At 39.0% G+C, this 26613-nt stretch overlaps 1 protein-coding gene across 1 annotated transcript; it reads left to right on the forward strand.

Annotated features, from left to right (window-relative positions):
- On the forward strand, window positions 1-26329 carry LOC128026860 (spermatogenesis-associated protein 13-like). Its single transcript, XM_052614103.1, is given in 15 exon segments — window positions 1-418; window positions 1380-2933; window positions 4543-4681; window positions 4877-4971; window positions 11375-11554; window positions 11821-11910; window positions 13193-13387; window positions 15646-15825; window positions 16066-16298; window positions 17044-17173; window positions 17415-17546; window positions 21346-21589; window positions 21712-21780; window positions 24030-24181; window positions 24184-26329. Coding segments are annotated over 14 exon segments (3375 nt in total). The 5' UTR covers window positions 1-418; window positions 1380-1451; the 3' UTR covers window positions 24238-26329.
- The last annotated feature ends 284 nt before the right edge of the window (window positions 26330-26613 follow it).

Genomic DNA, 26613 nt, shown 5'->3' on the forward strand with positions numbered 1-26613 from the left:
GGTTTTGTGTATTGTGTCCATTTACTGTGTAGATCACGACACTCACCACTGCACTGGCTAACATGATTGAACTGGGTTTAAAGTCATTTCCAGTTATCATCGGATTGTAAATGTAAAACGGACTGAGCCAGCTAAATATCATGCTCCATTCGGAGCTTCAGTCTCTGTAGTTTCAGTGAAAGAGTGGCAGAAATAGCTGGATCGTGACTTCAAACTTAATGAGAGGAACTGGGCGTGTGTGTCTGTGGCGTCTGCTCGGTCTCTGTGGGGCATCAGGCTGAGAAAAACCCTGACCGCTTCAGAAGAACGCTGTGGATTAACAACCGGACAAATCATTATATCGGAAAAACCAATGCTGATGTTAAAGGATTCGCACAGAATGTGTTCTCTTCTTTTATGAGACCAATACACTACTTCGGTAAGTTTTTTTGCTTCTCCTTAATACATTTTCTTTTCAAGGATAAGAATTTCCAGATGTGTGGGTTCATATTTCAGTGTCTTCTTATTATTATTAATATTTTTTTTTAATAAGTGTATCCAGGATTAGAGTTTGGAATCACACTTCATGTTGGTTCAAGTTCATATACAGTTCAAAAGTTAGGAGTCAGTAATATGTTTTAAGTTTATATTTGTATTCATAAGCTGTATTTATTTGATCAAAAGTACAGTCAAAAACTTTTTTTATTTTTTTATTAGTGTTGGAATTTAAAGTAAATGTAAATTTGCTGTTAAATGGAGTGTGGAAACTGCAATACAGTGTGTTATTTTTTTCAGATTCTTGTAAGTTTGAAGAACAGCATTTATTTTAAATAGAAATGTAATAATGTAAAAGTCATTTAAATGTGTCTTTGCTGATTAAAAGTATCAATTTCTTTCTAAAAAAATATCTAACCACAAACATCTGATTGGCCTACAAAGGTGTGTGTGTGTGCGTGTGTGTTTAAGCTACACATAGTTGTCTATGATGATCAGTCTATGGTTAGAGAACCAGACTTGTAACCCAAAGGTCACGGGTTCGAGTCTCAGGCCGGTGGGGGAGTGAATGACCAGCGCTCTCTTTCACCCTCAAGAATCAAAGTGTGTGTGTGTGTGTGTGTGTGTGTGTGTTCACTAGCCACTGCTGTGTTTATGCACTTGAATGGGTTAAATTGAGAGCATCAATTCTGAGTATGAGGTGCCACACGTCACTTTCACATTTATTAAATAATAATTAAATGTGAAAGTGAAAAAGTATTTTTGTTTGTCTTTAATGGGACTTTATTAGACATCCGAGTCTACCAAACAAATATGATTGAATATCTTCTGAATGTAAAATGCTAAGAATATTTTTAAATTAGACACATTAATCTCCCATAGTGCATGGTTTTGTTTTGTGGCAGATTTTCTCAGTGAGGATAAACATGATGCTTCCTGAGCTGGACACCTGACATCTTATCTTAAAATGTGAGAGGATGGATCGCACAACCAGTCCCGCGTCAGAGTCTGGTCTCTCCAATGGGTTCGTCAATAGTGTGTTCAATGTTTCCATTGACGAAGAGAGCAAGGCTGAGATCTCATGGATCCCAGAGTGCAATTCCTCAGACTGCATTATTCCCGGTCAGACGCTCAGAAGAGAAAAACAGGAAGCGGTCCGGCGCTCCAGGACGGCAGCCTTCTGGAGGATCCTGCAGCGCCGCAAGACCCCCTCGGGTCCGGACAGAAGACCTCACTCCGTCATCCTCCCCGGGGAACCGTCCTTCCTCAAGCTGTCCATCACTAACAAAGTCAGGGTCTTCAAGAAACTAAAGTCCCCATCTGTATTTAGAGGGAAAGCCGGTAAGATTTCTGATGCCAAATCCAGCACTGACCTTAAAGACGAGTCTGATGATGCGTACATGTGCAAGGACTCTCCTTCTTCAGACTTCAAGCATGTGTTTAGGAATAAAGCCAAGAGACATTCATTTGCAGGACACACTGCAGACTTCTACTGTTCGTTTGAGGACCTCGACCCCGCTGGAGCCCCGGACAACATCCAGCAAGAGAACAAAGACACGGTTAGCAACCAAAATGGGTTTAAGTTGTCAGAAAGAGTCATTTATACAAAGAAATCCCACCCCAGATTCTCAAACTACAATAATTCATCATCTGTGACAGAGCCAGAGGAATGCTGTGCGAAGCAAAGCCTCAAGATACCTCAGAGAAGTCGCTGGTCCAGGAGGGGTGACGTTTTGAGTTACCTGAGAGGAATTTCCCTCAAAGGAAAGGGAAATCAGACGTTGGCAGAGAGTAGTTTTGAGTCGATGAATGCCTTGGACAAAACCATTGATTCTGACTACGGCTCGGTCAACTTTGAACTGGTCAAGGATTTGAACTCTGCACCTGAGCAAACGGGGGTCGATGGTAAAAGCAGCCATTTTCGAGGACTTTTCAGATTTTTCAACTCCGTGGCTGAGACTGCAATGAAATGGAGAAACTCATCCCGCTCGTTCTCCCCGCCTGAAGGACAGCAGTCACCTCCCGGACTGAGAGAGACACAGGAGACCGGAGAACTCGTGCCTTTGACAGTCAGGAGCAGCGAGCAGAAAGCTGAAACCTCAGGTCAAGGTAAACCCACGTTATCTGCTGACATGAGCAATGCGGTCTCGCCAGTCAATGCCATGGTGGATTGCTCTCCTCCTGTGGTGCTGAAGGCCTGGAGAACATGCCCAGACTCTCCGAGAGATAACACTTCCCTGTGTAATAACTCGGATGAATCACAGTCCCAGCTCAGCTCAACTCACATCTCTCTAGCCACCATCGAGAGCCACCCCAGATCTGAAGAACAAGAGCCACCGAAAGAGACACAATCTGACTGTGAAAACATCCCACATCACTTATCCAGCAAAACTGTTGATGGAAACCAAGATATTTGCACGGAAAGGAAAGAAAATGACTGCCCGGAGGACATATTCAAGGTAATATAATTACTTAAATGTTTCAACAGTCATTAAATCAACAAGAAATGACCCACACAACCCATATTATTTCAGTGATGTGCATATTTCCAGGTGAAATGGAATGAAAATATATGACAGGACTTTGATAGCTGATAGCTCTCTATGTCAGGTAGAGACTAGGATTGGCATGATCAGGGGAAAAAACATAGATTACAAAAACAACCATCCAGGAATGTGTATTACGTAAGTGAACAGAATGTTTCTGTTTGACTTCATGTTGACTTAAGAATGTGTTGGAATTAGCTTGAATTAGAATTAGTCACTTTCACAAACACATGCACACTGGTTGTCACACATATGTAGGTTAATCATGCGTGGATGTTTATTTTCATGAGGGCGGTTTGGTTCATGTCTGTTTTAATGATTCTGGCCACGTAACGAGCAATGACATAAAGTACGTCTGAGTCTAAGAGGAAGAGGGAAGCTGGCGAGGGAAGGGAACAGTAAAGTGGACCTCAGCCTAGAAACACATGGGTCAGATTAGGGAGGTTGGTGTTGGCCTTAATGAAAACATAAACAGTGATGGTGTTATATTCAGTATGGAGTGTCTAGTTACATTAACTCCACCCAGCATTGTGTGGCTAAGACAGACAAAAAATTCATAAAAGATGGACTGGATTTAGCTTTTTTTAACCCACCCACCGTTTAGTACAAGTATGCCTTTTCCTATTTCACTCTTCTCCATTTTCCCTTCATAAAGTTTATTTTAAATTAAATAGAAAAAATATCGAAAACATGAAAAAAAAGGTGTATTTAATAGTGGTATGAGCTATAACGTGTTTAACAGGTATTTCACAGGGCTATAATTGAAATGGAAGTGATGTCCTCACACATGAACACACTGCTGTTCTTCACACTAGAACATACTAGAACCTTCACATGATGACTGATGAGGAAACACATCAAGTCTGAGCTGACTCTTCAGAATGGCATGCATTAACAAAAATCTCTTTTTAATCTCATTTCAAAACTCCTCCTGAGGACATTTTATGTTTTTACATTCAAATATATATATATACCTGGACCCTGGACCACAAAACCAGTCATAAGGGTCAATTATTATCATCTCCATTGATGTGTGGTTTGTTCGGAGGACAATATTTGTCTGAGATACAACTATTTGAAACTCTGGAATCTGAAGGAGCAAAAAAATCTAAATATTGAGAAAATCATCTTTAATGTTGTTCAAATGAAGTTCTTAGCAATACATATTACTAATCAAACATTAAGTTTTGATATATGTAGGGTAGGAAATATACTAAATATCTTCATGGAACATGATCTTTAATCAATATCCTAATGATTTTTGGCATAAAAGAAAAATCTATAATTTTGACCCATACTACACTATGTATTTTGGCTATTGCTACAAATATACACCAGAGACTTAAGCTTGTGTGCTGCAGGGTCACATTTGTGTGTGTGTGTGTGTGTGTGTGTGTGTGTGAGAGACTAACCCCACTCCACTGACCCCTATCCTCTACTACAGGAGAGTGTTTGGGTGCAGTAGGATGTGAAATGTTGTGAACTGTTCTAGGGTTACCTGACTTAATGCAGTGATTTTCAGAGCCTCTCGCGGCCCCCAGGCCAGTCTCCAGCAGACCCTCCTCTCAAAGCTCTGCTCCAGCGGTGTCGCTCTCTGCCGCTGCCGACCGCGCTGTCTGCACTGGAGCCCATTGCCCTGACACACGTGCTCACTCCTCCAGGTACACTGCAAGCCTCAACCATGTCTGAAGGGTAATTCATAGCTGATCACCATTCAGCAGCATATATCAGTTCAGAGCTAGCTTTATACTCTCAGGTTTCTCAGATAGTCCTGATTACAGTGTCTTGTGGTGGCATGAGCTGTTATATCATTTCAAATGGAGCACTTCGGCTCATTCTAGCGATCTGTCCTGCAGCTAAATCAGTCGTTCTCCGCATGAGGAACAGCAGCACAGGATCCAACAGACGCAAGCTGTTTAGACCAGGATCAGGACCACTGCATGTCAACATGGTGAGTGATCGGCCTCTGTCCCGAGACTTCAGCTGCCGTTCATCCGAATGACCGTTTCAGGTTTTTGGGAATAATTCATAATGAATGTTACTGTGTGATATTAAAGAAGCAGTGCAGGACAAATGAGTGGTACTGCATTAACAACTTCTGTTAAAGCGTTAGTTCACTGCAAAACAAAATCATCATCATTCCAAACCAATGAGATTTTCATTAATCTCTAAACACAAATTAATATATTTTTAATGAGATGTGAGAGATTTCCATCCCATACTGAAAGTAAACAGCTAAAACTTTGATGCTTCAAACATGTCATTAATATTTTATATGTAAATATAATCCATATGATTTTGATCAAAGTGAACGTGTTTCACTTCAACACAATGGTTTGGATCACTAGCAGTTATTGAAAGGTCACACTTGAGAAATCACTGATGCATTTTATGCATTTAATTGGTTTGATTCCTAAACTCAACATTCCTGAATGACTAGTTGAACTTGTCAGAAAATGCCTGCAGAATGATGTCTTTCTTCTTCTTCTTTTGATAGCTCTTTTGTTAAAAATACAGATCATATTTTCACATGTATGTGTCCTGCTCACAGATCAAGGCTTGCCGTGATTTTGCCAAGTAAGACACGTTCCTGGTTCAACATTATTATCAAAAAATATAGACTTAGCCCTATCCCTACCGCTAAACCTAACGCAAACCATGATTTATTCCTAAAATCAGTGTGAAATGATAGCTGATTAACAAGGGTGCACAAGCACCTACACGTGAGTGTAAGCCTAAAATTATTATTCTTTGAAAAGTTACATCTCAATTCTGATTGGTTGATTTGAATGATAGGATGTTGATCCAGGAACATGTTATACTTGGTTCCCAGACTAGCCAAAATTACATGTACTGGCATAATATTTAAAGAAACTGGTATACTGAGTAAGCTTTAATGAGTTAGCTAGCGTAATGTAGCTGCTTGTGATATTGTGTATATTTATTCATAACATAGCATTCAAAAAGAGCATGTTTCATCTCTTGCACTAGATGTGAGTGTGGTATCCGTCTCATTCCTAGCAGTAGCTGCGTTTAGCTTCTGTCCACTTAAAATCATGTTCACAGAGGATCCGTGCAAACCGAGAGTGAAATCTCACCCTCAGTTAATTTGGCATCAATATTAAAATTGTTTTCAATCTTGCATTATGTAATTGGCGTGTTTACTGTCATCGAGTCATGCAAAGCATGCTGGGAATCTGAGTTTACCTTTGGTGTCGAGTGCTTCTTTCCTCATCAGTCTGGTGAAAGTCTAGTTTCCATTTCACATTCAGATTCTACACTTCTCACGCAAGACTTTGGTACTTCACTTGGCTCTCAGCAATGCAATATGTGAGTCAGTTAGTACCACATTCATAAAATGTAATATATTAATCATTATTTATTCACATTAATCCACATGCATTTAGAGTTGTGTTCATCGGTTCAATTATTTCACTTCATTTTGCGCTCCTTCAGAAACTTTAGAAACTCACAGACTCAACAGACTTACAATTAAGAAGATTGTGTCAATTCACGCCAATGATGTTTGAGATCAACAAACAGTTAAGGGTTGAGTAATGAATGATTTAATTGCAGTGGCAGGTGCATAATGTATCACCACTGTCTTTCAAAATCATGAAATTATACATAATTCATGATCAATTGTAATTAGCATAGATTATGTTTGCAAGACCGCACACTAGCAGACGTTCTTCATTGCTCTGTGGACGTGGAACTATCCCTTGACCCAGTGTTGTTGAGGAATATATTGTTTGTGCTGATGATGGGCTGTTATTGACTCATCAGATGTTCAACAGTGCAGGACATGACAGCCCATTCCTGCTCTGTTCAATCAGACAGTGTCATATAGGAACAGAAACGTCTTCTCATTCTCATTCAGATGCTGGATAGAGCTGAGCTCAATAAGACATTCAATATTTCATCTAAACTGGTCAACTTCCTCCAAAGAAATTGTAGGAGAAACATTTGAGACAAAGATAACTTTATGTAAAGAGCCTGAACGCTCCAAGATGTTCTTTAATCCTGGCCTCTGTTTGTCGGCCGTATCTTTTTCTTCAGAGCATTGGTCTGGTTTGATTGCGTGGAGCAGATGGGTGCCGTTACGCACGAGCTCTCAGACAGGAAGAACCATTGTTTTTCTGTGTTCGTCAACATTTTGTCCCGTCTGCTGTTGTTTCCTCAAAATGTATGCCTACATGGCTAAAGGCCCGTTCACACCAACAGCGTTAACTATAAATACAACTATACATGTTCACAATGACGTATGATATGGTTCACCCCCCCACCCAAAAAAATAAAATAAAATAATGCTGAGATTTTCAGTTTGATCTCACATTGGTTTAAAGTTCGATCTGTCTATCTCATACACTATCAGTGTAGAATAATGTGTGCGCCTCTGAAATCATCAATTATTCTGACAAACTTTGGCTTTGTATTCATGAAACTACAGTATTTGGATCAGTTTGAGTTTGAGATGTGACCTTTGTTAGTGAATGTCAGGATGGGTGGAACCGAGCCGCGTGTGAAGCTCAGCGTCGGCGTTATGTAACGTCTGCTCTGCGTCTCCAGAGAGAAGCTCTCTCAATACATCACACTTCAGATATTTCATTAGAATAATCTCAAGACACATATGATTGTTTGCCTTCTGCCATATTGTGTGAATCCACACATTCATTTGGCTGACAGGTTTAGTTTAAAGAATAAGATCATGTATAAACAGCAGCTGATGCAGTTTCTTGTCTGTGTTCATCAGTTTATAAACCCCAGTATGCAAGCGGAAGGGCTAGAAACCTGAAAGTGGAGTATTGCATGCATTTATTGTTCTAGAATTATTGTGAATCATAAAATGTATAGTACACAAACGCATCTGTGTGCCATGAAAGGACAGCTTTTTTTTCTGAGCATCCTAGTGTGATCATAGAATATTTTTATAGGGATACGTAATATTATTTTTATTTCTTTAATTTTAGACCTTAGTACTACACAAAGTGTGAGTTGGTTTGGATTCAAAACATGAACTGTGCTGAGCTTAATGTGTATTCTGTGTATGTCCATCATTAAACTAAGTTTCCCGCAGTGAGTGAAAGCAGATCTGAATTCATCAGCATGATCACATCACACACTGAATAGAGAACGGGAAAAAAACACTTTTTTTTTTTTTTTTTTTTTTTTTTTTTTTTGGTGTGAAGGAAACAGGGGTGATGTGATCTTCCGGGTTGTCCCACAAAAATAGGTCATCACTGCATACCATTCCTGACTGAGTGGAATTACTGAATTACACCTGTGAAAACAATCAAACAATGGTATCAAATCTGGTGGCCATGCTTAACATCACACAATTATGAGATATTAAGATATTCACTGATGAAAAAAAGGTGTATGTTGATTATGAGATACTACATTTTTAACTAGGAGAAAGACATTCTGGCCTGGATGTTGTTTGTATAATTCTGCTTGTGGGATAGTTTTGCACGGCCTGGCTTCATCGTTAGACGTTAGACATGGTGTGTGAATGACACGTGTGTGTTAGGGGATGTGTGTTAATGTTAATGACAGTGTTCGAGGGGTTAATATCCCGCAGGCTGTGAATAGTGGTTGTCCTCGCGCGGTTCTGACGACTAAAGATGCCGCTGAAGACGACGGTGAGGATGAGGCTCATTTATGCGTGTCCTGTCTCACAGAGCTAGTGTGCTGCCTAGCAACCCAGCATCAGCGCGCGCGTCCCAGGTGTGTGCACGAGTGTGCAGTCTAGGTAGGCGGCGCGCGAGGCTCTGAGACGAACCCCTCGCGTGCGTGCGTGTGTGTGTGTGAGCGGCTGGATGCGGGATCACGGCAGCATCACGCATCTCGCAGCACTGCAGCATGACCTTGGACGTGCAAACGGTGGCGGTGTTCACGGTGATCGCCATTCTGCTGCTGGTCAACGTGATCCTGATCTTCTTCATGGGCTCCAGCTGAAGGGTCTTCATCATGACTGACACACACTCCAACAGACTGCGCAAGGATCTGTGATTGGAAACATCCGATCTGTTCGTGTCTGTGGTTCTGCTCTTTACTGCGGAGGAGATGGTAAAACATGTAGTGCGTGTGTGTTTGTGTGTGTGTGTGTGTGTGTGTGTTCTTCATCGACATCATTCAGTCCCACTGCATTATATAACGGCGATTTGAATACATATCATTGCATGTTCTACAGAAGTAGTGTTTGTGTATATTATGTTTTTTTAAATGCTGGTGTATTAATATTCATGGGGGATATTTTCTCAAAACATAAAATATCAAATGTCATGTAACAAGCCTCGAATTGTGCTGGAATAACTGCATTCAAAACAGTCTGATAAGATATTTATGAATGCAAAATTTTTTTGTCTTCTGGTGAATCTGCGAAGCTCATTTTAGATCAGAGTTCTTTCTAATGGTCAAATGAACAAACAAACCATGTGTTGGATGTCCTTCTGTCCCGATAGAAAGGCAAATTCAGATTCAGTCAGATGTTTGATCAGAGCTGTGATCAGGTGTCGTTGAGGATTGTTAATGTCCACATCATCACTGTGAAGACCTTCATTAGAGTCTGGACGGCTGATCCTCAGACTTCTGCTTCTGAAGACACGTCGTATGTTTGAGATGTTGAGGAGGATGTGTGTCGATGTGTGTTTGATTGGCCTCACTCTCAGGACTCAAATCTGTTACGTAATAGTTTTCTGCTGGCTCTTCAGTGAGGATGCTGGTATTTGGGCTAATTTAATACTCAGAAGATGTTGCTCCCAAACAATCATTTTAATTCTGATTTGATGTTAATGCAACATTTCCCTGAAGAAGTTCACTTTAATCAGCTTAAGTGTTATTGACACAGCATATTTCTTCCTGAAAAGTAAGAAAGTCCATCGAATCTGACAGTAATTAGAGCACACTGATAAAATGATAAATAGTTATCATTCTTCTTTTGAGTTTTGAAACGTGAGTTTTGACATTTTTGTGTTTTTATACGCACTTGGTGCCGAGTCGAATACATTCATCTCTGTTTGTAGAAACATGAGGGGAACAGCGGTCGATTATGTCACAATACTTCCATTACATTCACAAAAGCCTGCTGTAATGAGAGATGCCTTTCAAGGTGTCTTGACAGTATGATCTGGGCACAGAGTTGTTCAGTGTGAGTGTGTTTTTCATAAGAATTACCTGCTTTAATAGATGTCACAGAGGACTAGAAATACGCCTGTGAATCACTGCAGGAACACGTGGTGAGGCTCGTTTTGGTCTTATGGCTCTTTGTTTGATTAAATGACATTTTAGGGCCTGTGACTATAAATATGAGTTTATAAGAATGTGATTTCAGGAGGAGCCTGTTCATCCAGTCCTGTCATATATTTAATAGGAGTTTAAAAGAAAGCACAAACACTTTTCTGAGACAAAATCCTCCAGCGTCCCTCTTCCTCTTCCTCCAGCCGTATCCCAGTTTCTGTTTCTCTAATCTCTGTGAAGATGATCAGAGACAGCAGTTCTCAGTCACACAACACACTGGGTATAAACAGTATGATTTTTAGCAGTCTTTTTCTTTTCTTCTTTTATTTGTGTATAGCTATTTATCGCAGCAGTGTTGCCTGCCCTCATCTGCTAACATGAGGCTTGTGCTGCAAAAACACGCTGGAAATAGAAACCTCTGACACAGAAATATAGAGCTGTGGAATCAACACCTAGTTATTTGCATGATGAATTGAATCAAGTGTTTAAATAAGGGAGACGAAAGGTATCTTTAGCTGCTCACTGCACACTACACTCACAGAACACCTTTGTGCTTTATCTACTCCTGAAGAGTGCACATTATACACCTTGTTTTATTCTCTATTGCGTTTCTGGGCTGCAACCTTTCCCTTTAGATGTGTCGTCTGTGTCTGAACCTAGGCTTACTGACTGCTTTCCATGACTCCACACATTATTAGCCAGTAATCATGGTTTTATGATGACGTGTAATTATTGTTTATTAGCAAGCTATACTGTGTTGAGCCCACCCATGCGTAGGGGTCGAGTTTGACCTGAAAATCCTGAATAAAGCAGCTTTATGAAAATATGGGACTAAAATGAATCTCTGTAGGGTACATAAGGCACAGAGCTGTACATTTAAGGGTGAAAACTGTTGTACCCCTACAGTAGGCCAAATGTTTGCTCGTTCATTTCTTCCAGTGCAGGACCTGAATCAAGGGACTTTATTCTCTCTCTGTGTTTGTTTGAGCTTACTGCAGCAGATCTGGATCAACCTGTGTTTACTGACGTCTAACCCATGGAAGTGTGTTTCGAAACACGTCTTGTGTTTGAAAGCATGACTGCTTCTCCACCAGGCTCATCGTGTTTTTCTGCAGTTGATCAGCGGCGGTTCGGTGGTCAGCGCGGAGGCAGTATGGGATCACGTGACCATGGCCGAGAGGGAGCTGGCGTTCAAGGCGGGAGACGTCATCAAAGTCCTGGACGCCTCCAATAAAGACTGGTGGTGGGGTCAGATGGATGAGGAGGAGGGCTGGTTCCCCGCCAGCTTCGTGAGGGTACGTCTCAGTCACCTCTTTGATGAACTCTCTCCTCTCATCGAATTAGCTCCTAGATCTTATCCATGAATTGTGATGCGGCTCGAGGTCTCAGGTGAAGAAACAGGACACTGATCCTGATTAGATGCGTCCGCCTGGACTTCGGAAGGAACGCAGTCCGTGTTGAATCAGTGTTGCCAAGCCACTTCCATCTCACTGTTCCATTTCTATTCTCCCACAGCAAGAGTACATTAAAACCAAGTGTATTTCTGTCATTCTTTCCAAAGGTCGATCCCCACTCTCCTCAACCTTACACAAAACCAGTTTTCTATATCAACCCTATAGCAACTCCAAGGTTCCATAACACAACAGCAAAGGTGCGTTCCCAGCTCCTCAAATCTCTTCAAGTGCTGCTGATTTTGTCAACTCAGCCGTCTCACAAAGCATTTAACGCATCCAAATGAAATCACGCTCCTAGTGCTCTTCATAGCTTTTCAAATCGATGTTGAACATGAGCATCCAATATGTTTCTTCATTACATGCGCTGCTTTGGATGCGTTTAGTAACAGCCTTCAAATGTTGAAATAGATGTGAGTAGTAGTATCTGCTTTGCATTCAGAACCATCTTCCCGTTTTCGCCAGGCAACATCCCATTTTATGTTTGCATCTCTGTAGATGCCTAGATTTGTATTCGCAATGAGTGTCCATGATCATTCTAGATGGAATTTCAAAGCTGTTGGTCTGTATTAAGCTGACGTCTGATCAGGGAACGTGGTTTTAGACGCTCAAGCAAGTGTTCCTGACGGGAAAGAGTTTTGGTAGGCCATGTTGGTGACTTATGAATGGAGAATCACTGAGAGTGAACATTTATGTCCTTGCTTGACCACATGTGTCAAGACCAGACCCTACAAAACCCAGGCCGAGACTCAAACAAAAAATACCATACACATTTTGGAATTTATAATATTACCAACGTGACTTTACAAATAAATAAAAAAAAAAAGTTCAATTATTTTTCATTATTTTTCTGTTTATACACTGTGTTTAAAGTGTGTTTGAAAACAAAATTGAAAACCTCTCCCTTTTCCATAACGTAGACCTACACAGTGCATGTGATATGCAAAACTGGGACTGACCCACCATGGAAACAACCCAGAAGTCATTATCTCATGTAACATCCAAGAGTGTGATTATTTGTTATTGTGTATTATTATGTAAATTATGTATTTATGCCTCCATTAGATTGCTGTTCCCCATTAAAACATGAAAAGTCTATTTGAACTGCATACATGTCACTTCAGAAGCATCTCCTGTGCCTCCTTGCAGTCTTGTCTGGAACCATAAGCGGAGACCCAGACCAAAGGCAGATTTTTTTGTCTTATTATCAAGAACATGAGAGCAAGACTAGAGCTTATCACACATTTGGAACAAGAATTGTCCACTCCAGTGGTTACAGAACAACTACTGTATCTCCAATGGAATTCTGTAGAGAAATGACTTAGTATTTTTGTAACTTTAGAATCTTTAATGACATGGACTTCTCAGTCAAACAACTGTCTGTCTATCTTTACCTCAGTGAGAATTAGGGCTCAAACCTGTTCCCCTTTGCAAAACTCACAGCTTGGAGATATAATGTGTCTCTCTGCCTTTTCCTGATAGCTCTGGGTTAATCAGGATCGTGCAGAATCAGCTGAGAGTGCCGGCGAGGTGCAGAATGGTCACACCGACCCCAGCAACGGCTGCCTGTGCATCGGCCAACCACTGCAAAACCGAGACCAGATGAGGGCCAACGTCATCAACGAGATCATGAGCACTGAGCGCCACTACATCAAACACCTGAAGAACATCTGTGAGGTACTGCTGACAGTATCAGATGAGTTTGATTGGTGGCCTTAAAGGGATAGTTGAGCAAAGAAACTAAAGTCATGCCATCATTGCCATCAGCACCCATGTCGTTCCAAACCCATGAGACTTAAATCTCCAGTACGCGGATGAAAAAAACTTGAAATCAAACCTGAGAGATTTCTGTCCATCCTCACAAATCAGTGACTCTTCAAAAAGATCCCAAAAACGCCATGAAATAAATAAATATGAATGGAGAGGTTTAATCCTAGTGTCCTGAAGAGGCATGATAGCTTTAAATGATAAACATATTTAATTTAGGATTTTATTTCACATATAAACATTGATCAGTGCGTATACATATATAAAATATTGTAAACACTTGTTAAAGGATTAGTTCACTTCCAGAATTACAAAAATTCCCGATAATTTTCTGACCTCCATATCATCCAAGATGTAAACGCCTGTGTGTCTTTCTTCAGTTGAATTGAAATGAAGGTTTTTGATAATGGACTTCAATGGGACTGCTGAAGATCCAAATTGTTGGGTCCCATTGAAGTCCATATAGAAAAAAACCCTGGAATGTTTTCCTCGAAAACTTATTTTCGACTGAAGAAAGAAAGACATGAACATCTTGGGTGACATGGGGGTGAGTAAATTATCTGGAAATGTTTACTCTGGAAATTAACTAATCCTTATTAACCTTTTTTTGTTTTGTTTTTTACCATTTTTGATGAGCTGTTCAATTTGAGTTACATGCACAGCTTTGTAAGGTAAAGTGAGAGTTTTAAAATCGATGGACGACTGAACAGGGAGCCAATGCAGACTATAAAAGGTTCCTGTGATATGCTGACAAGATGGTGTATAAGAGATATAGCAGGTAGACCAAATAAAATAAATTCTGAAAAAATAAATTCAAACAAATTCTGCATGTAATGCAATAATCAATGCTGGAAGTATGCATGAACAGGCCTTTCAGCATCAGGCATGAAGACCTAATTCCAGCCATGTTTTTAAGTCGATGGTATGTAGATTTCTGCTCTTTATATGTGAATCTAATGTCAGATGGGCATTGAAAATCATATGAGGTTACGAGCATGAGTAAATGGAACTATGGCACTATTGTCTATAATCAAATTAAAAATCTTATACCTAAGTAATTAGCTACTGATGTGCCAATGAGAAGAACCTCTGTCTTTGAACACTTCAATTTAAACATCTTTATTTCCTGCACACACTCAAAGAATTTCAGAGCTGACATTGATAATGGACTTAAAATTGATGTAAATCTGAGTATCATCAGCATAAAAGTATTACCCTAAGCCAACGTTCATAATAATTTAACCCAAAGGAATCATATAAATGCTAAGTAATTAAGGACCCAAAACAGATCCCTGAGGAACACCGTGACAGACCTATCTAATGTCCTAGTTTTTGTTTCCCAAGACAACCAATTGGGAATGATCAGTTAGGTAGGATTTAAAGCATTTAAGCACAGTGAAAGAGATACAAAGCCAATGTCTATAAAGCAGAATAGAGTGACAGACTGTGTCAAATGCTGTGCTCAGATCTAACAACACCAAGATGGAAGAGGGTCCAGAGCTGAGACAAGCAGGTCATTCCTATAATGAAAACCATGCAGTCTCTGCACTGTCCCTTTCTAAACCCAGATTAGAAAGGCTCAAAAAACTTTTTGAATAACAAATGTGTGAATGAAGTAGTGTCACAACGAAAAAAGAACAGATTTGAAATACCTGTAATTTGATAGATCAAACTTACAACATCCAGGCCTTTTAAAGTCTAGTGTAATAGCTGCAACCTTAAGGGCTTTCAGAACAATACCAGTAGTAAGGGAGGTGTTCACAATGTCAGGATAGGGTTAAGAGTACAAATCTCTCTTAAAAATCACGTTGGAGTTTGCAGCACCATTTATGTTAAAACTCTAAATAAACTCAGTTTATCTTTTAAAGTGACTGTGTCTCTTCAGAAGTCTTGGACTAAATTGCTCAGTGATTTCTTTGGGAATGTTTTCATGAACTTTTTGAAGGTTGCATGTTTAGTGGAATGGACTTTCAATGGAGGACTCGATTTCCTTTGTTAAGCAAAGTCTGGAATCAAAACTGTTCATGCAGATTCCTTGCATGCTGTTATATGTCATGGTTGCAGTCATGCAGTGCACAGTGTCTGGAGAAGAATGAGTTTCAGAAAACTATTGGTCTGTGGTGGACATCGCTTGCAGCATACTAAACTGAAGGGGGTTCTCTCTGTAGGGCTACTTGAGGCAGTGTCGAAAGAGGATCGACATGTTCAATGATGACCAGCTAAAAGTGATTTTTGGAAACATTGAGGATATCTACAGATTTCAGATGGGATTTGTGCGGGACTTGGAGAAGCAGTACAACATTGAGGAACCACATCTTAGTGAAATTGGTCCATGTTTTCTGGAACATGTGAGTACATTGCCTCATGGCATTAACATCATCTACTGCTTATTTCAAATTATTGACATTTTAGCTACACCTACAAGCTGGGTCATAAAAAATCTAGAAAATTTCAAGACAGTCCATAATGGTTGGGTACTGACATGTATTGGCTATTCAGACTTTTAAACTGATTCCTGAAAGTCTTAAAATTAACTGTATTTTTCAAGTTTGCTTCAGTTCTGACCTTAATGACTGTGTGCCATACAGCAAGACGGTTTCTGGATCTATTCAGAGTACTGTAACAACCACCTGGATGCCTGCATGGAGCTGTCCAAGCTGATGAAGGACGGCCGTTATCAGCACTTCTTCGAAGCCTGTCGCCTGCTCCAGCAGATGATTGACATCGCCATCGACGGCTTCCTCCTCACCCCTGTGCAGAAGATCTGCAAGTACCCTCTACAGCTGGCCGAGTTACTGAAGTACACAGGACAGGATCATAGGTAACTCACCAACACACATGCAAAAAACATACAAAAAAAAACAGTGTCTCGTAGGGGTGGGAGTCACAGGGTTCCTCACGATATGATACGATACGATATGATACACAGTACATTGATAATAATACTGATTATATCACAATACAGCAATTCTGCTATAAATTAATATATTGCTAGACAATCCTATAATGGTACGTCATGAAATCTAACTATGAAAACAAAATGCCGTGAAAAGCTTAAGTGCAGGTTTTCTCTCTTTATTCAAGTCCAAAAATACTGAAAATTGCTTCAAAAATTCTGATTGCAAAATTGAAAATTCTGTTATCATTTCCTCACTCTCAATTAATTTTAAACCTGAATGAGTTTCTTTATTGTGCTGAACACAAGTAAGAAGCCTGAGTAAGTAAGAGTAAGAGTTTAGCCCCAACTTGCCTCAATACATCTTCCTGGAAGATTAGGGTTAATTATTGGTGTTTGATTAGGGTTGGAGCTAAGTGAATCCTTGAATGTAGTAACTTAAGGTCCTCCATTAGCAGCAACCTCCAGCCACCATTGAGCATTTTTGCCCAAAAAAATAAAAATAATTCTTCATCTTCTAATAGTGAAACTATTAACAGCCTTCTTTGTCAATGATCACTCACTGCAATACAATTTTGGAAGTGTGTTCGTCAGATTATGTTTGTTTATAATTGTGACCAAATTTTATGTATTTAATTATAACACATTTGTGTTTTTTTTTCCCTTACAGTGATTACCGCTATGTGGCAGCAGCGCTCGCTGTCATGAGGAACGTCACGCAGCAGATCAACGAGCGCAAGAGAAGACTGGAGAACATTGACAAGATCGCTCAGTGGCAGGCCTCGGTGCTGGACTGGGAGGTGTGTTTGAGTGAAGTTATGTACAGTTAGTGGCTCACATTCAGTCACACACTTTGTACTCGGATGTCATTGTACATCTGGACAAGAGAGATCTTTACAGTGACGTTTATTCTCGGATCCTCCACATCATGCCTCATGTTTGTTAGCATCTTTGATTCTTTTCCACTGATGGTACTTTTTGTTAGTTTAATAATTCAGTTTCAGTCAGTGCCTTGACTCCAGACTATTTCGTTCACATTAGGGTGATGATATCCTGGACAGAAGTTCAGAGCTGATCTACACGGGTGAGATGTCGTGGATCTATCAGCCTTATGGCAGGAGTCAGCAAAGAGTCTTCTTCCTTTTCGATCATCAGCTGGTCCTGTGCAAAAAGGTACATTATCTCTACCAAATATTTCGTATTTCCTCAAAAAGGGGTTTAGTTGGTGATAGGGCTGGGACAACACGTCGAGGTCATCGATGACGTCGACGCAAAATATGCGCATCGATTCGTCGACCTGTTTTTATTTCTCTAAAAAACATTTGCAAAACGTTTACCTTATGTGCGCTGAATATACGCGATCACCGTATCAACATTCTGTCCAACGTTATATAAGCAATCCAGGGGTTTTTCTGCATTGATCTTTTTTTTTGGCGGCTGTCAAAGCCTTATTTGATCGGTGAGTGATGTAGAATAGAATGACTGCTGCGTCAGAGCGCGTACGAGAGAGAGCCCCGGCTGCGCGCACTCACAGTCTTCAAACAACACGAGCGCTTCTTGATCTCTCTCTCTCTTGTGCATATTAATCAAAATCATTAAACAAGATAGAAAAAGGGCAAAATACCAAAGTTTCACGCACGCTCGCGCACTCACAGTCTTCAAACTACACGAGCGCTGTCTTGCTCGCTCTCTCTCTCTCTCTCTCTCTCTCTCTCTCCCTTGTGCATATTAATCAAAATCATGAGACATGATAGAAAAAGGGCGGAACGACAAAGTTTCACGTGGAGCATTCAGAGATTTTTTTTTTCTCCATGACAGGCTGCTGGCTCCCACTGTTTATTTTTTTTTTTATTTTTTTTTTTGGAAAAGCACTCTCTGTATTAGCTTAAAGTCCTCAAGTTTACATTGGTTACTGTATTCTTTCATTTGCTCTAAACAAGTATTTTGGGTGACCTTTTTTATTGAATGCTAGACATCAAGCTGTTGTTATTTTCATCTGAAAGAAGAACTTTTTTTCAGTAAGCTAGGCCCTATGTGTTCAGTAAGCTTGTTTCAGTAAGCTATGTGTTTTCAAGGCTTCAAGGTTTTATTGAATGCTATCTCTATACAAGTGCAAAGTAATGCATTCTTAGTCAGTCTTTTATTTTGTAATTTCAAGAGCAATAAACATATATTGCAATGTTAAGGAATTCATGTTTTTTCCATTCAGATATGTAAAAATCTAAATCGAATCGGTCTGAAAAAATTAATCGTTAGATTAATCGATGCATCGAAAAAATTATCGCTAGATTAATCGTTTAAAAAATAATCTATCCCAGCCCTAGCTGGTGAGCATGGAGATGTAATAAATAAATAAATGTATAAACAATGATCATAAAAATGCTCCCAGACCTTTATCAAAGGTTCATTTTGAAGTTCAAGTTTGAAAAGGCTGAGCGACGGTATACAGGTAGAATGTTGTGGAAAAGTTCATTTCAGTAATTCAATTCAAATTGCAAAACTCAGGTTAAATTAATTCAGTGCACACAGACTGAAGTAGTTTAAGTCTTTGGTTCTTTTAAAGGTGATGATTTTGGCTCACATTTAACAAAAACCCACCAATTAATTATCGCAACAAATTAGAATATGGTGACATGTCAATCAGTTAATCAACTCAAAACACCTGCAAAGGTTTCCTGAGCCTTCAAAATGGTCTCTCAGTTTGGTTCACTAGGCTACACGATCATGAGGAATACTGCTGATCTGAGAGTTGTCCAGAAGACAATCATTGACACCCTTCACAAGGAGGGGAAGACACAAACATTCATTGCCAAAGAAGCTGGCTGTTCACAGAGTGCTGTATCTAAGCATGTTAACAGAAAGTTGAGTGGAAGGAAAAAGTGTGGAAGAAAAAGATGCACAAGCAACCGAGAGAACCACAGCCTTATGAGGATTGTCAAGCAAACTGGATTCAATAATTTGAGTGAACTTCACAAGAAATGGACTGAGGCTGGGGTCAAGGCATCAATAGCCACCACACACAGACGTGTCAAGAGATTTACTGAACCACAGACAACGTCAGATGCATCTTACCTGAGCTCAGGAGAAGAAGAACTGGACTGTTGCTCATTGGTCCAAAGTCCTCTTTTCAGATGAGAGCAAGTTTTGTATTTCATTTGGAAACCAAGGTCCTAGAGTCCCGGAGGAAGGGTGGAGAAGCTCATAGCCCAAGTTGGTTTAAGTCCAGTGTTAAGTTTCCACAGTCTGTGATGATTTGGGCTGCAATGTCTGCTGGTGTTGGTCCATTGTCACTGCACCTGTTTACCATGAAATCTTGGAGCACTTCATGCTTCCTTCTGCTGCCCAGCTTTTTGAAGATGCTGATTTCATTTTCCAGCAGGATTTGGCACCTGTCCTTACTGCCAAAAGCACCAAAATTGAACATACTTTCCAGAAGGCAAACAATTCACTTATGAAGAATTCTAATTTGTTGAGATCGTGAATTGGTGGGTTTTTGTTAAATGTGTTCCAAAATCATCACAATTAAAAGACCAAAGACTTAAATACTTCAGTCTGTGTGCACTGAATTTATTTAAATCACAAGTTTCACAATTTAAGTTGAATTACTGAAATAAATGAACTTTTCCATGACATTCTAATTTATTGAGAAGCACCTGTACTGTTCTCGATCATTCAGACAGTCCTGTGCTGCTGGACGCGGGGTGTAGATTAATGAAAACATGACTCGCGATGCTCCTGCGTATGCCTTAAACACAATGATGAAATTAATTTTAGGCAATCTAGGTGTGAGACGGGCACCAATGGTCAGAATATTATAGACAAAAGAATAATGATTAGCAGCAGTTGAAAGTTGAATATCATTTTTTGCAATACATAAGAACCATAATCAGTGCTTTATAAATATAAAAATAATAATGAAGTCAGTTTGTTACTTTATTATATTAGTGTTCATTTATTTTATTAAACTGGATAAACTGTTAAACCTTTTTATATTTTATGTGTTGCATTGATTTACTTTTGATAAAAACAAAGGTTTATTATTTTATGTTCGTTTGGGATTTCATTTATTGTATACCCTTTAAATCACTTATTAACAGAACAACAGCAGCAGTGTGGTGTTACATTTATTTGAAACACATGGGTATTATTTTAAGTATATTGGGGCCTTTATTTTATGCAGCTGCCATAAGCTCCTTCACAAGAGTTTATGGTTGAAAGAAATGTGCATTGTGAAGCTCAGACAGCATAAAAGTCCTGGGGTGTGCTTATATTAGTGTGGACGCACCTGCAGGCATTACTTACTGCTGACTTACAGATGTTTAAAGATATAAAATTGCAGGAAATGTTTAATTCATGGTGTGCAGAGGCTTACGGAGAGATCAAGCATTTTCAGTTGATCTGGATGGGAGCGCAGCTATGCACTCACGTGTGGGACTGTGGGATAGAGAGCGGATCAGAGAAATGAGCTGAAAGCAGTCGAGAGCGTCCAAAAGAAATGCTGTGCTTCATTCAGATGTGCTGTGGGTGGAAGCTAATCGCCGTGAGGCACGGACAGAAGCATCTGCTCCAAAATCTGCCAGCTGTGCTGGATTCTGCTGGCACACATCATATTGTTTACATATTACTATATTCATTCAGATTACAAATAGAGTTTGGATGCTTTCATTGTGACGAGTGTATGTGCATGATCTATGGTTGTTTTACTTTACACAATTTAATGCGTTTTTATGAACCCAGCTAGTCTTGTGACAAAAAAATCTGATGATTCTCTAGATACAGCTTTTTCTCAACTACTAGACTCTCTTGACAGCTTTCTGCAATCCACTGTCACTCTTTTTTTGTTAAGGTATGAACTGAAAGTGCCTGCTCACCGTTAGTGTGTATTTATTCCAGTTACACACAGCGTTGTGTCTGAAAGATGAGTGTGATTCTGTGTGTGAGGTCATTAATGAGCCTCTGCATCTGTTCTCAGGACCTGATCCGCCGGGACATTCTGTACTATAAAGGGCGCATTGACATGGATCGCTATACGGTGACAGATGCCATCGATGGACGGGACGACGACTTTAATGTCAGCGTGAAAAACGCGTTCAAGCTGCAGAACAGAGACAGCGAGGAGATCCATGTCTTCCTGGCCAAGAAGCCGGAGGAGAAGATCCGCTGGCTGAGGGCTTTCCACGAGGAGCGCAGGATGGTCCAGGAGGATGAGAAGATCGGTAAACTGCCATTACTTCTCAGGGGTTCATTTGATTTATCACTGCATGTGTTCTTAACAGCACCAGAGCACAGTGGTTTTTCTGTGAGCCTCCTCATATCTTCTGCTGCTGGTTTGGTTTAGGTTTTGAGATTTCTGAATATCAGAAGCGCCAGGCTGCCATGACGGTCCGTAAAGTGGCCAAACAGAAAGGTGAGGCACCCAAGCGATACCAGGTGAATTCAACATCTTTCTCTTTACCAGCTGTCTTCTCACTGTTGCTTTACTCTAGTAAGCCGGTGTAGACAGAGTAAACATATTCTCCATCGTTCGGGCGAAACTGAACTACTGGATTCAGAGTCGTGACTCAGTAATGAAATACTTTTTGAAAAACTCTTTCTCAATTCTGTTCACCTTTCAAATGAAGACATATAAGCCTCTAAAAATGTTTGAACAATCGGATATTTTCTATTATTTACCTGCTGAATTTAATCACAATTCTAATAATAGCTGTTTTTCATATTACTAAAATAAACAACTTCTCTTTTTGGCTGATTTGGATGTTTTTAATCTTAAATGTGAATTTAAGTGGAAGAACGTTTTTATAATAACCTCTTTTATTTCAAAATCTCAAGGAAAAGTGGTTTCCACACTTTGTTACTCTTAACTCATCATGCACAGTTCAGTTCATGGATCAGGGTTATATCCTAGTTATATATTTATAAAGGTGTTTGATCTTCACAAATCAGGATTCGTCTTCAACGAGACGTGAGGGAGAAATCACAGATTGATTAATAGAAGTTATAAATAAATATATTCAAGCAACAATGAAAAGACATAAAACATACATGCTGACTTATATTGATATCTAATACTTATATTGCTGTGAATACTTTATATTTTATAGATGTATATTTTGGTGTCATATTTACTCTCTGTTGTGAATCCTCGATGCTTCACTGACAAACGGTGAAGTGTGTTCTTGAATTTGCAGATTCATTGATAGCTATCATCTTGAGAAAGAGGGCAGTTTTATTTGGACATGGTATGAAAATGATAAAGGTATTCTCATGAGCGCATAATGTAGCATTAGTTTTTCTACAAAATACCATGGCAGTGAATTTGAAATACAACTATCATAAAGCAATTATTCCACGATGAAAAAATATAAGAAAAAATCCAACCCTAAAAATATTGGTAAAATCAGTCAAATAGGACTCTATTATCCATAGATATTTAGTTCATCCAAAAATTTGACTTCATTATTTTCTCAGACCGGTATGGCCTTATGAATATCTTTCTTTTTCAAAAGATAAAGATAGTCCTGCTGGTGGTTGTCCATATATAAATCACTCATCACTTGTCTGTAAAATACGCCAGGTGGTAAAATTATTAGGACAGCTACTGATAACTATTGCACTTCAGTAACTTCAGTGTGAATGTGTGAATAATGAAAGGCACATTTACGAATCATGTGAAATAATAATCTGCTGTGTTACACTCACAGACACGTCTAAATAGATGTATGACTAAATATCTGTGTGCATTATTATTTTATAGTCATACTTTATTTTCTTGATAATATATTTTGTTTTCATCAGAGAATGACATCAATTTTATGTTGAATTCATAATGCAGTGAACTAAAAGCCTAAAACGGTTGTGTTTCAGTAAAGGAAGGTCATACACCATTAGAACAGATTGAGTGAATTCTGACTGAACTGTTATTTTTGGGTGAACTATCCCTTTAAGAGAATACTCAACACAACTAAATAAGACCGATTGTGTTTCAAAATGCCATGGAAATTATTTACTTTTTATTTTTTTAGCTAGAGAACCAGCTGCTTAATTATATGTGTATATATATAATAATATTGATTACTTTCACTTATATCATGTAGTTAGAAAACCAAATATGGTTTATATTGCATATAATCATTTTACTTATGACTATAGTTCATACTTTTTAATTTTGTCATGACTATGATAAAATTCTGCCAAAGTACCATAGTTACTACAGCTCTATACTGTAATATATTAGATACAGTGGCCCCAAAAAGTATTAGACACTTGATGACCTAGAGACCAGTTGGTTACTAAAAAGTGGCTCAGAAAAGTGAAGTCAGTTCTGAGTAAAGCACATTTGGGATCTAATGCAGTTCAGACTTTTTGGGGCCACTGTATGCATTATACACATGAGTGTTTGTGTCTGATAACTTATTATCCAGTCTGTCATCAAAGCAGACGTAGCAGTTTTTAAAACAGTGACTGTATTAACTATGATATGTATGTGGAAACTGTGGCTTGTTCCCATGGTGCATTTTAAGGGATGTGCTGAATGCATGATTCATCTTAGCTGTGCGCTGCTTCTTTTGCTTTTGAGCATTGACACTGTCCTGTTGGCTGTGTTTCTGTCCCGTCTCAAACACCTCCTGTCTCTGTCTTCTGACCCGATGGGAGCAGGTGTGAGCCAGAGCAGGTGTGTGTCCCCGACGGACCCCTCGTCTCACGGACCCTTCACGCTCTCCGATGACTCTCCACAGGCAGATCTAGTTGAATTCAGTGTCTCCAAATCAGGACAATCTCCATTCTGGCAAAACTTTAACAAGCTGGCATTGATAAAAAATGGGAAAAAATAGTTTACTCTTTGTCTGAATGCTCCCAGCGATGACGTTCAAGCTGAAGTGTATTTATTATTGACCTTAAAAAGTCCTTCTGGATATCACTGACTGATGACAATCACGAGCCTGGTGAGATCAGACGTGTCCAGAGCCCAAACACACCTCGGAGACCCCTCTGCCCAGAAGTTCATTCATGTCTTTCACTATTATTGGATCAGAATTCAGTAGAACTGACCAGCTCTTCGGCCTGCTGCGACAATGATGGCCACCAAATTGATAAACGTCTCGAAGGTTTGTTAGTAGCTTAGACATCTGCTCCACAGTCCCTCTGTCTGCAGAAGTATCTTAGACAAGAGGATATATACACTACAAATTAAGACACGGGGTGAAAAATTGTAAGCTTTACACAAAATTAACAATCAAATCGACTCAACAGGGTATTGCTTTCTAATTCACAGAGGTGTTTTTGTCAATCTGAGGAGCGTTTATTCCTAGTATTAGTTAACAAGATTAGTGAATGTGTCTCGATCTCAAATCATGCTCTCCTCAATCAGTCACACACGTTATATATTGACTGAAATCATTTCATATGATAAATATATATGTTTTTGTATGTCTATAAAAGGTAAAGTAGATTTTTGAATTCTCCTCCAGAGGGGGTTATTTTTGATTGTATTATAGGATTACTCTGTAGTAAGCACACTGAAACCAATTCATATGCTCTGTATGTGAGGTTTTTTGTTGTTGTTGTTGTTCATTTGTAATAGCTACTCTGAATACTATTTATTACTGTAGTCAATGGCAAATAATGAGCAAGTTTTTAATACATACAGTAATGTGCAGAAGTCCTGGGCCATGAAAAATAAAAGATATATATATATATGAAATAGGTATTTTATTAACTGTACGGATGTGTTATGGTTCCTTTGTCAAATGTAAGATGTCATAACCATCGCCGTATGGCCTAAGACTTGTGTACAATGCTGTACATAGAGAGTGCACTACACATGTATTCATGTGTGCTCATGGAAAGACACTCTTTGGCTGTTGATAGACTCTAACTGAACTCTTCAGTTCATCTGCTAAATTTACTGTAAATGAATGTGAATAATGGGACAGCAAAATTCAGCAAATGACTAATATTGGTTGTGTAGTAGAGAGGGAAATATGGGACTGAGTACACTGGGAGTACTATGGAGACGTAGGCTTGTCCACTAGAGAGATCCTCTATCCTGCTCTCTTCTGGACAACCAGTACACTCAGGCCTTCAATATGAGCAGACACAGTAGATAGCAGAAGACCAGTATGACACGGGATCCACTACGTTTACAGAGCAGTTTTCCTGCTTTGAATAAAAAGTGCTTTTCAAAAGTGATATCTGATCAGACAATGGCCCGTTTAATGCTGTTTGCTGAGAATTGCAATGGCTTTTCATATAATTTCTATTACGGTAAATAAAGGCAACTGACATCCTGAAATGAATGAACATATTTGTTCAACAATTTGTTTCATCAGGTTTGAAGAGTTACATTCTAAAAAAAAAAAAAAAAAAAAAGTAAAAATAGCCTACACCTACATTCATTTATTGGCGATTGAGTTAAAAGGTTACATTTGGCACAGTGCAATGTAAGAAAACATGGGATGTGAAAATTGGTTTGTATGATATAAGATCATGTTTATAGATGCACCTAAGAAGTTATGTGATTAACTCATAACTATATAATCTATTGGTGTTCGTTAATAATGCACTTATTTACTTTCTTATGAATATTTAGTATGAATTTATATTTTGTTTTCTGTAATAATGTGTTATGTTTCAAAGTAAAGAGTGAAAATTAAGTACTTTCTGTTCTGTTTTAATTTGAATAACTGGTTTGTTGTTTCATGAGACAAGTGCAAGTGTAGCTTAGTATTTTCTTGTTCTGAATAAAACTTGAAAGGCCTATTCTCACCAAACACAAAGCCAAATGAATCACTGATGGAACGAACTTTGACCATTCTCATGTGTGAAAAAAGAGAGAAAGAAATAGCCACAGTTTTGACGTTCAAATAAAGTAAAATTATTTGAAGTTATATGTATGTCTGAATTTGATCAAAGTAAACAGCAAAAACACTGGTAAATAAAGTGATATTCAACACTAAGTATATTTGTATTATTTAACATACCTTTTTGGTTCAGTATACAGTAAATACAATGTTTGCATTGTTCTGTGTGTTTTTATGTATTTACAGAAATATTTCACTTGATTTTTGTGCAACTGAGATGAGTAAAGTGCATCTAAAGCTTAATTTAAGCAGCACATACAGCACATAGTATAGAGCATGCACATTTTTTATTTTATTATACTAAAGGGAATTATGCATCTGTTCCACTTTGGAAGGAAATTCAATATCCTTGGTAACTTCCTCCACCTAGGAAATATAAT

This window comes from Carassius gibelio, chromosome A14 (assembly GCF_023724105.1).
Source record: "Carassius gibelio isolate Cgi1373 ecotype wild population from Czech Republic chromosome A14, carGib1.2-hapl.c, whole genome shotgun sequence".
Taxonomy (NCBI): domain Eukaryota; kingdom Metazoa; phylum Chordata; class Actinopteri; order Cypriniformes; family Cyprinidae; genus Carassius; species Carassius gibelio.